This window comes from Dama dama, chromosome 15, assembly GCF_033118175.1.
Source record: "Dama dama isolate Ldn47 chromosome 15, ASM3311817v1, whole genome shotgun sequence".
NCBI classification, from domain to species: Eukaryota; Metazoa; Chordata; class Mammalia; order Artiodactyla; family Cervidae; genus Dama; species Dama dama.
In genome coordinates, this window is record NC_083695.1 from 11,976,792 (window position 1) to 11,990,660 (window position 13,869).

The 13,869-nt window shown below is 47.0% G+C and overlaps 1 protein-coding gene across 1 annotated transcript in view; it reads left to right on the forward strand.

Moving 5' to 3' along the window:
- The window catches only part of PCNX2 (pecanex 2), a 300,345-nt gene that overhangs the window by 247,168 nt on the left and 39,308 nt on the right, over positions 1 to 13,869 (forward strand). Inside the window, exons 26-28 of the mRNA XM_061162994.1 lie at positions 1,608 to 1,861; positions 10,786 to 11,019; positions 12,960 to 13,072. Coding sequence (XP_061018977.1) covers positions 1,608 to 1,861; positions 10,786 to 11,019; positions 12,960 to 13,072 — 601 coding nt within the window. The remainder of the gene's footprint in view (positions 1 to 1,607; positions 1,862 to 10,785; positions 11,020 to 12,959; positions 13,073 to 13,869) is intronic.

Genomic DNA, 13,869 nt, shown 5'->3' on the forward strand with positions numbered 1-13,869 from the left:
TTATGCTTCTCCTTTGTAAGATCTATTTCTATGAATTGTCTTACTTCTTTCATTGAAAGAGCATTTCTCCCAAAATCATATAATTAACCAGTGTTGTTGGTGTGCCACTGAGAGGGGGAGACTTCCCTGGACTCCAGTGCCCCCAGGCCTGGGGTTCCAGTGGGCAGCTCGGTTAGGACTTGGAGGTCATTATTCACTCTGGGTGCCCCCAACATGTGGTCTGAATTACTCACTGATTGTGGTTCTATACATCTTGCCCAGCAGGAATAGAAGTTTCATATTACAGAATGAGCAAAGAGATCCCTGAAATGTTTAATAGAGAGTGCTTTTCAGCTCAGACCCAAAGGGGTGAGGTCTTGGAGAAAGACAAATGGAATCCTAAGACCTGGGATCAGCCCTTCACTGTTTCACTTTATGTTACAACAACCTGCTTGTTCTCTTCTTCTTTATCTTGATTTCTAGTTCATAGGCTGTTATCATGACAGTTCTGTGTGTACATTTTTATTTGAAGGTTGCAGTTTTTCATCTCTGATCTATTATGACCATCTCACTCATGGGTACTATAGAGAGACTTAGTTTAAACATCACCTGTCTTTGTCTTCCTCCTGAAATGTAACAGAAGCTATTGCATGCCCTGTGGATTTTCTCAATAAGGTATCTGTTGCCTGTATGGCTCTAGTAGTAAAAACCCACCTGCCAATGCAGGAGACATAAGAGATGCGGGGGTTAGGAGATTCCCTGGAGAAGGGCATGGCAACCCATTCCAGTATTCTTGCCTGGAGCCTAGTGGGCTACAGTCCATAGGGTCACAAAGAGTCAGATACAACTGAAGAGACTTAGCAGGCATGCATGCATGCCTGTTATGTAGTGATCTAGATAAGAATTCTTTCATTTGTTCATCCAACCTTTGCTTCAATCATTCCACCGACCACTTTGTTATCCTACCAAGTACCAGGCACTGTGAATAATGAGATAAGATCCCGGGAAAAGTGAACAGTGTGGAAATGGGTGTGGGGACAGTTTCATGTTTGCATTAAGTTTCAAAATACTTGCTAAAGGAGTCAAACATCCTGCTTCTAGTCGTATGAGGTGAGGTGATTATGCCCTTGCACTTGGGCCAAGAAGATCTTCCAGGACACTCTTCCTCATAACACTTCAACATACATCTGGTTGCTCTCAGACTTGTCCACTTGCCACATTCTTTAGCCTCCTCTTGGCTCAGCCTTGACCTGCAGGTTTCTGGAAAGGGAAACTGAAGGATATAGCCATCCTGCATTTCAGCATTAATGTCCATGGCTGCCATGAGACTGTGTCTGTTCTAAGACACACATACACACACATAGACAAAAAAAAAAAAAAAAAAAAAAACCAACAACAACACAGGAAGAGATGAGAATCAAAATGAATATGAATGAATAAATGAGTTAATGATTATAAGATTGGTGACTTATTTGGGGGTACTTGCTTGAACTGAGAACTATACAAATTTTCTGATTTCCAGACTCTCTGTAGCATCTTCCCCTTAGTAAGGGCAAGGGGGAAATCCATTCTAAACAACGATTATCCTATGACTTCTTGTAAACTTCCGTCATGTTTGTTATTGCCAGGAACCTACTGCCAGCAGAGGGAGGTGGAGGCCATCACGGAGGGTGACGAGGACGATGGGGGCTGCTGCTGCTGCAAACCAGGTCACCTGCCCCATCTCCTGTCCTGCAACGCCGCCTTTAACCTCCGCTGGCTCGCCTGGGAAATCACACGGACCCAGTACATTCTGGAGGGCTACAGCATCATGGACAACAACGCAGCCACCATGCTGCAGGTTTTTGATCTCCGAAGGATCCTTATCAGATACTATATCAAGGTATTGCTCCAGGTCCCAGACGTGTGTCTGAGTAGTAACGCTGGGCTGGCTCAAAAGACTCCTGGAGAGCTTTGTAAAGAGTTTAAGAAGCTTCTCCTGAGCGTCTGAAGCAGAGGCTTAGTTCAGTTTCAGAACTGCTGGTTTTGTGAAAAAGCCTCAGAGGTTTGGATTGGCCTGAGGTTTTGTGCCCTACCTCCAGGCTGTGGACCAGTACCTCCTGTCAGATCAGTGGTGGGATTAGATTAAAAATAAAGTGCACAGTAAATGTAATGCACTTGAATTAACCCAAAGCCATGCCTCCTACCCCCAGTCCGTGGAAAAATTATCTTTCACGAAACTGGTCCTTGGTGCCTAAAGGGTTGGGGACTGCTGTTCTAAGCCTGGAAACTAATAAGCAGTCTATTTTCTTACCTAGATCTTTTTCTTCACTATTTTTTAAAATCATGGCTTCCCAGGTGGCTCAGTGGTAAAGAATCTGCCTGCCAATGCAGGGGATGTGGGTTCCGTCCCAAGGTCAGGAAGAGCCCCTGGAAAAGAGAATAGCAACACACTCCAGTATTCTTGCCTGGGAAATCCCATAGACAGAGGGGCCTGGTGGGCTTCCGTCCATGGGGTCGCAAAAGAGTTGGACATGACTTATCAACTGAATAACAATAACAAAAGTCACATAATATAAAACACACTATTTTGATCATACTTAACTGTACAGTTTAGTGGCATTAAGTATATTCACATTATTGTGCGGCTCTCACCATCATCCATCTCCCGAATTTTCACTTTCCTAAACTGAAACTCTTTACTTTTAACACAGCATGAGTCATTAGTAATGATGGTACTGATAAATGGAAACATCCTGGAAATATGACCAAGCCTAAACTTTCATGAATTATAAGTATTAATTTAAAGGCTCTGCAAATTTCTACTTTTTAGAACCAGAATGAATTTTTTAAGCTCATGATAAAACTGCAAAAATAGCTAAATGATCCCATCAGGATTAGCTATGGCAGCCTTTTCTTTTCACTCATGTGGGGACTAGCACATTTTTTTCAGTTGCTGAGTACCTGCATCTGTCCAACCTGTACTCAACATCAGAACAGGTCCTGGTTTGGAATATGTCTCCTGGAGGACAAGTGTCAGACTTGACCAAGATGCAGAGTGATAATCGGGGTGAAAGTGTTTTCTAAAGGGTTAGGACAGGCAGAGGCAGTTGTGTCTGAGGATGTCTATGATGGCTTCTCTTCTGAGGGGCTACTTTGCATGGTGCAAACCCTACATAGTCTTTAAAAGGGTCCACATCTTATGCCATTCAGAATGAAGAAGCTCATCATCTGAGACCCCAAACTCCCTGCGAGCTGAGGCTGAGACAAGTGGTCCAGCAGAAATAAGGAAATACAAAATCAAAAGGTTACACAGGTGCCTGAAATTTTGGGAGTTTCTGTCAACAAAGAAGGATGTTTAGAAATTAGGAGTAACTCCTGTGAGGAGCCTCAGCATCCACAGCAAAAAACAGCTGCTTGAATGTTCAGGAAATAAAATTCAGACTATGAAAGTCAGAAGGGCAAAGAACTCTTAATGATCACACCCCAAGGTGATTACAACAAGAGACATTGAGGAGACCCTGTTCTGTGGCAGAATATTTTAAACAGCTTGAGTGATTCATGCTCACTACCTTCATGTATGTTAGACAGATGTAAAACTTTACATCCAAACCTCATGCAAAATAATAAATGTCCAACCTCACACAAATTGGGGAAGATTTGGGATGTGAATCAGGAAGTTGTAACCTTTTGTGTCATGATTCCATGTGTTCCCTTGGCGATTGTATCTGAGGTCCAAAAAGTTTTTCATAGAGTCAACTTTGGGCAACTCAGTCTATCAGTTGACATTAGACTTGGTAGTGGGTCATGAAATCCCAGTGACTCACACACATGTATTCCTCTCACACATAAACGAAGCTCTGCTCCAAGTTCTCAGGGACCCAGGTTTCTTCCGGCTCCCAGCTCCACCATTTTGAGCGTCAAGACAGGCTTCCCAGGTGGTGCTAGTGGTAATGAACCCACCTGCCAAAGCAGGAGACATAAAAGACACAGGTTTGATCCCTGGGTTGGGAAGATCCCCTGGAGGAGGAAAGGGCAACCCATTCCAGTGTTCTTGCCTGGAAAATCCCATGGACAGAGGAACCTAGTGGTCTACAATCCATGGGATCACAAAGAATCGGATGCAACTGAAGCCACTTAGCACACCCATCCCAAGGCTCAAATGGATGGAAGAAGGAATCCAGGAAGTGAAGGCCAAGGGTGTGCACCAGCTCTTCCTTAAGAAGGTTCCTGAAAGTTGCCACAGAATGCGGCTGCTGTGTCCCATTGGCCAGAATGTTGTCAGACGCCAGCTTCAGGGGGCTCTGGAAAGGTGTTCTGGGAAGCCATGAACCCAGAGAGAACTTGTGTGTCATGAAGGAAGGAGAAAACTGATGTTAAATGGCAACCAGCTCTCTTTGACACCTCCCTCCAGGAGGAGAGGGTCCCTTGAGGATCTGGTGTAGTTCCTAAGTGGCAACAAGCAGTGGTCATTGCAGCGGAGCTAGATCCAGGGGCTGACTACAGCCCTGCGAGGGTCTGGGAGCTTACTCCGAGGGGCAGCTAGAAGTCTGGAGGGGCCAGATTAATGAGCCCGGGGGCCACATGTCTCCTTGGTGCCTGTATCGCTGATCCTGTTCGTGACGCCGATTGTCTTGCTGTTCACACTGTTCGCTGAACTCAGGGTAGGCAAGGCTGGAGCTAAGAGGCTGGAAGAAGATGCGAAGAACCGTAGGAACTGCAGACACATTTATTCTCTCCTGGCTGACTTGGCAGCCGTAGCAGCCGCCACAGCAGAACCGTAACGGAGCCATAGCATCAGCTCACATAAAATAACCATGATGTCGCTCCAGCGCAGCAGCACCCAGGGCCTTCATGGTGAAGCCCACACAGGCGTATCACACACAGGAGCCCAGGCCCAAGCGAGTACCTCGTGACACACAAGCGCAGTGCTGCAAGTGCGCTCCGCTGTTCCATCGTCTTTACACAACGTGGGGCGAGAGAGCCTGAACACGCCACCTTGGCTAATTTGCTCGCTCCCCACAGTGCCTCAAGAATAGGGCAAGACAGAGGGGGCGATTCAAGATGTCAGAGCAGAAGGACCTTGGGCTCACCTCCCCTCGTGAGCACAGCAGGAAACAGCTCACCGCTGAACTGCCATCCATACAAAAGACAGGGGGAATAGGGCAAGACTGTCTGCCACCCAGAGCCATCCGCTGTGATGTCTGACTAGGCTCTGCACCCCGCCCCTTTTCTTTGCCTGTGCACCCTCCCCCAGCCCTTGCACACTGCAGCCCACCCCTCCTCCCTGTGCTCCCCGCGTGCTCACAGCGCCCGGCCCAAACTGAGCTCGCGTGCCAGCGCCTCTCACAATCTGCCCTGGGGCCCAGGCTGGCACGCACCCCCCGCCTCCTCTGAAACCCTTTCCCCTTCCCTTCTGGTAACGCCCTGAGCCCAGGAGACATACACCCCTGCCCCCTCTGTGGCGTCTCAGGCCTTCCTGTGATGACTTACCGCTGAAGGTGCCCACAGGTTTTGAATGAACAAAGAAGGTTCCAGGTAATGTGGAATCCAGAGTCCTGGCCATCCAGTTGGGAAGGATGAGACCCACATGTAGGCAGGGGTGTGAGGGGTCTGCCCCGGGCATTAGTGGTGAGGATGGAGTTCAGGGCCGAGCCTTGTCTCTGTGAATCTGGCATATGTGTGTGTTCGGTCGCTTCAGTTGTGTCTGACTCTTTGAGACACTATGGACTGTAGCCCACCAGGTTCCTCAGTCCATGGGATTCTGCAGGCAAGAATACTGGAGTGGGTTGCCATGCCTTCCTGCAGGACTTCTTCTTCACCCAGGGATGGAACTTGCATCTTCTGTGTCCTCTGCATTGCAGGCAGATTCCTTACCGCTGAGCCGTCAGGGAAGCCCTGTGAATGTGGAGCTCCCCATAAACAGCCTCTCCATGGACCAGACAGACCAGGCCCACATCACGGGGCTCGCAGGCCTCTGTGAGTGAGCGAGAGCAAAGGGCTGAGGTGCCCCATCCTGGCCCACCCGCTTGGCTTTTCCAGAAGCCTGGCAGCTCCATGCTAGGACCTGCCTTTTGATGTGTCTCTCCCTTCATAGTCCTCCTTTCCTGCCTCCTGGAAATGTGCCTCCCAGTTCCCTGCATGTTTTCTAAAATGACACTTTGCAAGCTGAAAAACAAATCCAAGATAATGTGCAAATGGTAGAGGGCTGAGGGAGGGCCCTAGAACCTGCTAGATAATAGTGGGCTTGTGGAGACAGTCCCTTGATTCTGTTTTATACGTGCAAGCAATGATGCCGACCCGAGAGCTTTGGGCAGGCAGGAGAGGGGCACAGGGCATGGTTTATGACCCAGCAGGACAGCAGGCAGAGGCAGATCTGTAGCATCAGGCTCCCCCAGCTAGCCAGGTGATTGTAGATCGCCATGTCCTACCAGAAATTCCCATTCTGTGTGCCTGGGAAGTACCTATGTTTTAAAATAAGTTCCCTAGGTGATTTATCACAGAAAGCAAAGAGGAACTAAGGAGGCTCTTGATGAAAGTGAGAGAGGAGAGTGAAAAAGCTGGCTTAAAACTCAGCATTCAAAAAACTAAGATCTGGTCCCATCACTTCGTGGCAAATAGATGGGGAAACAATGGAAACAGTGACAGACTTTATTTTCCTGGGCTCCAAAGTCAGTGCAGATGGTGACTGCAGCAATGGAATTAAAAGACACCTGCTTCATGGAAGAAAAGTTATGACCAACCTAGACAGTATATTAAAAAGCAGAGACATTCCTTTGCCGACAAAGGTCTGTATAGTCAAAGCTATGTTTTTTCCAGTAGTCATGTATGGATGTGAGAGTTGGACCATAAAGAAAGCTGAGCACTGGAGAATTGATGTTTTTGAACTATGGTGATGGAGAAGACTCTTGAGAGTCCCTTGGACTGCAAGGCGATCAAACCAGTCAATCCTAAAGGAAATAAGTCCTGAACGTTTATTGGAAAGACTGATGCTGAAGCTGAAGCTCTAATACTTTTGCCACCTGATGCGAATAGCTGACTCACTGGAAAAGACCCTGATGCTGGGACTGATTGAAGGCAGGAGGAGAAGAGGATGACAGAGAATGAGATGATTGGATGACATCACCAACTCAATGGACATGAATTTGAGCAAGCTCTGGGAGACGGTGAAGGACAAGGAAGCCTGGCATGCTGCAGTCCATGGGGTCGCAAAGAGTCAGACATGACTGGGCAACTGAACTGAACTGAGGTGATTTGATATGCAACTAAGCATGGGGACCACTACAGATGTTTGTGCTCAGCAGAAGAGATGTTTTGTAACTGTCAGTCAGCGCTCAGGAGACCCTGAGATTGGTGGCAGGTGGAGCTCACACCAGTACCTCCTGGTAATTCACATCAGCACCAAGAAGGCCTGTTCACATGAGACTTTCTCCAGACATCACCCTTGGTGCCTTCCTGCCCTTTGGGGATGGGCAGCTCAGAAACTGTGCTCACCTCCCTGGTACAGTCAGTTAAAGGAAATTTCAGAAGTGCTGAGTGGCTATTAGGACAGAAGCAGCAGCAGTTTAGGGTAAAAACAAATGGAATATTTTCTTCTTTGGCCTAGGCTCCTCTGCCAACAAAATTGCCAGTTGCCTCTGTAGCCCTGAATTGGTTCAAGTTTCAAGGGTTCGGTTTCATTCTTTTTATTATTTTTCATTAGACAGGAAGAAAAACTTGGAATAATTCCTTTACACAAAAGGATTTTTTTTTTTAATCTCCTAATAAACTGGGTCAGTTCTCCCGGCCTCTATGAATATATTTGAAATCATTTCCTTCCTGATGACTGGAGGTTTTCCCTGGTGCCTCCTCCATCTCTCTTCCATTCATTAGTATTTCAAACCCTCTTAACCAGCAAGAAATGAGGTTTCTGTGAGGGCCTGGTTTCTCGGCCACTGTTGTTTCTGCCCAACTCTTAGAAAGGAGATGCACTTATCACCTGCCCTGCAGATGATAAGGCCAACATAAGCCCAGCTCCAGGGCATGTTGGCCTGCCTGCCAGGTTCTCTTCCTGGGATGAGCTGCCTGAGAGAATATGCTGATCTACAATTAAAATCAGAAACCAGGAGGGTCCCTGCTGGAGGAGCCAGATATGGCAAATTAATTCAGAGGTGTGTGAGTGTTAGTCACTCAGTCGTGACCGACTCTTTGTGACCCCAGGAACTGCACCCCGCCAGTCGCCTCTGTCCGTGGAATTCTCCCAGCAAGAATACTGGAGTGGGTAGTCATTCACTTCTCCATGGGATCTTCCTGACCCAAGGATCGAACCTGGGTCTCCTGCATTGCAGGCAGATTCTTTACCATCTGAACCACCAAGGAAGCCCTAATTCAGAGGAAGTCCTTGCTTTCAAGTTGGATCAAGTTGTACGCCATCAATTCATGTCACCATCCTGACCTAGCTTTTATGGGATCCGTTTCATCTCGACAGATTCTGAAGGATTTCACATTGTTCATTGACAGCATCTCTGCCTAAATAAAGCAGGATGGAGTACGGTTTGCAGCCAGTTCAAGTAGTTCTGTTTCCCCACAGTGAAAGGATGTGGGAAAGCCCAGCAGTGGGCTGGGCTTCCACTCAGAAGCCAACTCTGTAAGATTTTTCCAGAACTAGAGAAACGAGTTTGAATCCCTGGGATTCAAAGCCCTCGTTAACTACTCTGACCTCATCGGTGAAGGGGTTGTTTTCATTCATCCCTAGAAATGAATGAAAAGGTTAGTGTTGCGCCTTCCATTTTTTGTTTGTTATTTCTGTCTGGTACATGTGATTAGTACATATTGAGGGAAAACTAGACCAGATGTTTGCTTGTGTCAGATGTTTAGACAGACCAGATTTCTTTCTTCCCTTCGCAATTGTCAGCTGAGAAGCTGTGCCTTTGGTCATGGTCATGTTTCCTCTTTGGCTTGCAACTTTGGATGGAATGCTTAGCAGCTTTAAGTGGTCCTGCCAGCTGGTGGGCAATAGGACACCCTCCAGATTCTTGATTTATGTACTTGAATATCAGATGTGTACTCTGGTGACCATGAGAGGCTTGGCTGTCTCCTGCCTCCTGATCCCCCACTCCAAACCTCTCCTGGGCTCTGCTCCCCAACCTGAGCCTCAAGCTTGCTGGGTAGGTAAGTCAGAGATGCCAAAGATATGATGATGATTGTGCTTTTGCACACATCCCACATGCCAGGCCAGGTGCTAAGTGCTTCAGATGCATTATCTCATTTTAAACCTCAAAACAGTGATGAAAAATGGCCATGATTAAGCGCGTCTTTCTTTTGCATGTCTGCTTTAAGCTTCCCCTGGCCTCTTCCTCGTTTCTTTTCTCCTTCCCTCCTTCTCTCCCTCTTTCCTTCCATTGAAGGGGTTTTCTAAGGCCAGCAGGGTTGCAGAGGTCAGGGAAACATGTGAACTCCGCTGCAAACTTTGTGTTTCTTGCTTCCTCAGTTGGGGGTCAGGTGGATGATGGAGCCTAATAGAGATCGTGCCCCAAAGAAGGAAGGAGGACCACACAGCATGAGCCACAGATGAAACTTCCCCAATGAGCGGGCTGCCCTCAGTCCTAACAGCAGACAGGAGCTGAGTCAGGCATCTGCTGTGGTTTTGCCCGAATCCAGAGACCACATGTGTCTGTCCACTTAGCTGTTCAAACTGCTACAGTAACCTGAAATCACACACCTCGCAACCTCCAACCTTGGCAGTGTGGATTTCACGTCCCAACCAAAGAGAAGAAGAGGAGGAGAGCTGGGGGGCTAGAAAAGGCCCCTCTGCCCACTCACCTCTATAGATTCCCATTGCCTAAGCCCTGTTCACATCCACCCCACATGTGTTACTTTCTGTCTTCTCGCCTGGTAAGAATGCCTTTGTTAATCAGAGGAGTCCATCGATGAAATGTTTGATTTTATATCACTGCCTCCTTGCATGGAAGGCTGTCCCTCCTCCTTCTCATCACTCTTAATTCGCAGGTAGGATGCTAACTGTGTTCCCTGGTCTGCCTTAGCCCCAGTGACACCAGCCACGTGCCTTTTCCTGTGATGATGAAGAGTGAAGCTGGAAAGGACTCATCCACAGATACTCCCATCTATTCCTGACATGCCCATGGCAGAGTTAGGTTGTGTTTTTCTCTGTCGTGTGTTTACTTCTCCAGGCTGGATGCTAGCCTTCTTGAATGATGAACTCATTCGAAAACTACAAGATGGCTTTCAATAAATCTGTAGCTCAGAATCATAAAGCCCAAGGGTGGCATTTTCCCCAGTTGGACTCATAAGTGGAGTGTCTGATGGAGGAGGAAACTCGGGGTTATTTTTGAAGACATCTCAGATGTCCACTGTCTGGGTACCCAGGATTACGTCTGTGTGTGTGTCTGTGTGTGTGAACAATTGTACATCATAAGTACTTTCCATAAGAACCATGTTGCTTTAGCTCATGACACACTCTTGGTCTGAGGCCCTGGACGAGGACCTGCCCTGATTTCTTCTAGCAGCATCAGCCCAGCCTGGCCTTCGGGAAACCCAAAGGAACCACAGTGCTTTTTTGTGCATCTCTCAGAAAGGATGACGCTTTCTCTCTGACTGCCATTCTTTCTCACCACTGAGATTCTGTTCTAGCTAGCATTGAGATTCTGCTAGCATTCTGCTTCACATTTTAGAATGGCTCCAGTGGGTGCATTAAATCTAGCAGGAAATACAAATGATACTGCATGTGGGGATTACACGTGTCATTTGTTCGTGACAGTAATTTACTTTAGGAGATGAAATTTTAAGTCTTTCAGACTTTGGGCTCAAAACCTTTCTTTCTCTCTGCAGAGTATAATATACTATATGGTGACATCCCCCAAACTGTCCTCCTGGATCAAAAACGAATCACTTCTGAAGTCCCTGCAGCCCTTTGCAAAGTGGCATTACATTGAGCGTGACCTTGCGATGTTCAACATGAACACTGATGATGACTACGTCCCATGTCTCCAGGGAATCACGCGAGCCAGCTACTGCAACGTTTATCTGGAGTGGATTCAATACTGTGCCCAGAAAAGGCAAGAGGTGGGTAAGGGAGGTGGGGCTGGAGGAGTTGAATGTAAGTTAAGAAACAAGGAGCCTTGTAAAGACCATCTCTTTCTTATACTCTGTGTGTGTGAGTCACTCAGTCGTGTCTGACTCTTTGTGACCCCATGGACTGTAGCCTGCCAGGCTCCTCTGTCCATGGGATCCTCCAGGCAAAAATACTGAAGTGGATAGCCATTTCCTTCTCCAGGTAATCTTCCCAACCCAGGGATCAAACCTGGGTCTCTTGCATTGCCGGCAGATTCTTTACCATTTGTGCCACCAAGGAAGCCCTGGTAGACTACAACAAAATAGAGGAGAGAAAGGACACTACTATTCGGACAAATGCTTATTTAGCAGTTAAACAGAATTAAATTGAAAAATTCATATATGATGTCTCCAAGAAAAGCACCTTGAAAGTACATTTTCCTTTCTACTGTGCTCAGAGTTGGTACAGTGTTAAGCCTCGATCATGGCTTTAGAACTCTGGACACTTCTTTGTTTAGAGTTTCTTTTTGAGATTTCTGAACAGGTATATATGGGCTTAAATGCAGAGGATTTACTAAACCTATTGAATTGTGGACAAGCCCATTCTGTTGAGCAATCAGATTGGTCCAAGCTACTTCTATAGTTATGTCTGTGTGTGTGTGTGTATTGTTGCTCACGTGCTGAGGATGCTTTTGAAGATGAATACAGCCTCTTGGAAATGAAAGCAAGGAAAATGACATCTTGTAAAAGGAAGACAAGCAAGCAGGCAGGAGAAGAAAGGGGAGGGAGGCCAGTGGAAGGAGTTTGTTATCTCTGCTTCTCAGGATTTGGAAAGCTTCTCATGATGTGTTGTTGAGGGAGATGGTAGATCCAAGTTGAAAACTGCCTTCTCAGCAGCTGACCAAGAGTGCTGTGTGACCTAGTAAACCAAATTATGACACTCGCCCAGGTCCTTGACCTTTCATGAGTGACTGAAAGCAGGTGGGAGACAGTCGGTGGCAGAGTCGGTCCTCCAGATGCAGCCGGGAGAATGTGTGCTGAGATCTTAACCCATGCAGAGCCTCCACTGGTGGCTGAAATAGTCAAGAATCTATTGCTGATCCTGGCTAACCCCACAATGAGGGCACTCTTCTTTCCTCAGCTAGCTCATAAAAATGAAATAATCTTGCTTTGCTTGCAAATGATATTTTAACTTTAAGTTCCTTCGGCATCTTCCCCTGCTCCTCTTCTTAAGCTTGGATGAACCACTTCATTTAATTATTGATTGTGGACTTATGGTCAGTTCAGTGTGCTCCTCGTTAGAGAGGGAACAGAAAAACCTCATTTGCACTTGATTCCTATACTTCTATTTCTGCTGGTCTACCTGTCCCCCTGCATTGGACAGGGTTAAGGTGGGCATTGGATGGGGTTAAGGGGGGCCTTGGACAAGGTTAAGGTGCAAATTCATTTGGTGGCTCAGACAGTAAAGAATCTGTTTGCAATGCAGGAGACATGGGTTTGATCCCTGGGTCAGGAAGAGCCCCTGGAGAAGAGGATGGTCATCCCCTCCAGTATTCTTGCCTGGAGAGCCCCATGTCTAGAGGAGCCTGGTGGGCTACAGTGGATGGGGTCACAAAGAGTCAGACATGACTGAGTGACTTTTACTTTCATTTGACTGCGAGCTCTGACCATCTTCCCGACCCAAGGTGGCGTATTCACAATTCCAGGAAACTAGGCTGACAAGCCACATGTTAGCCCCTTTATTTTCCTAAAGTAACTTCCCCATTTAAATGTGTTTTTATGTCCAACCTCCAGAGAAACTGCCTCAAAAGCAGAGTTTACCATCCTTTGGGTCACTGTGGGGGGACCCAGGTGGCCATGGTGGCTGCCTCGCGGAAAACCTCTGCATTTGTGGTTCTGTGTAAGTGCACAGACCCCACATGAAAGCTGAATGAACGTCTTTGCTCTTTCAGCCCTCGAAGCCCCTAGAAAGTGATGAGGACTCTCCTCTGGTGACTCTGTCCTTCGCGCTCTGCATCCTGGGGAGGAGAGCTCTGGGCACCGCAGCTCACAACATGGCCCTCAGGTACCCCGGGAGACAGTTGGCACAGACACCAGTTGACACTTTATGTGCTGGACAGACTTTGTCCATCATTTTCTTTAAATTGGACTGCCTCTACTTCTTCCAGAGCATTCTCTCTCTAATAAATCATGCTGGACCTGTGAGAAGACTTTTTGATCGTGGTGATCTTTTGGGGAATTAGATGTGGAAATGGTATTAATAAGGAACAGTCAAAACCCTGGAATTCTAAGCATAGGGCGTTCTATGTTACAAGAGTCTTTGCAAATTTTGGGGGGAGATTAAATGAAATCATGCATATGTCAACTGAAAAATCAGTCACAACCTGAAAGCAGCAAATGTTTTATTTGGTGGGAATGTTTAGGACACTGGGCCCAGGGGATGGCATCTCAGTAGCCCTGAGAAGCTGCTCTGAGGAGGCAGAAGAGGGAGTCAGGCTATATACAAGTTGGCAGCAAAGGGGGCGGTAGCCTGAACATCAAAGATTATTGTTAAGTAAGGAAAACCAGATATCAAATTAAGGAATTTAGTGCTCTTCTATGTACGGGAAGATGCAAAAGTCTGGGATTATTAAAGTCATTTCTTTCATATGCATCTCAGCTGTCTGGGGCCAGCATCCTGCATTTTTACAGAGGTATTCTTCTCTTACTTAAATTCCCTTAGGGCTCACCAGCTCACACTTGGGTGCAGGCATGCTAAGTCACTTCAGTCGTGTCTGACTCTTTGTGAGCCCATGGACTATAGCCCACCAGGCTCCTCTGTCCATGGAATTCTCCAGGCAAGAGTACTAGAGTGGGGTGCCA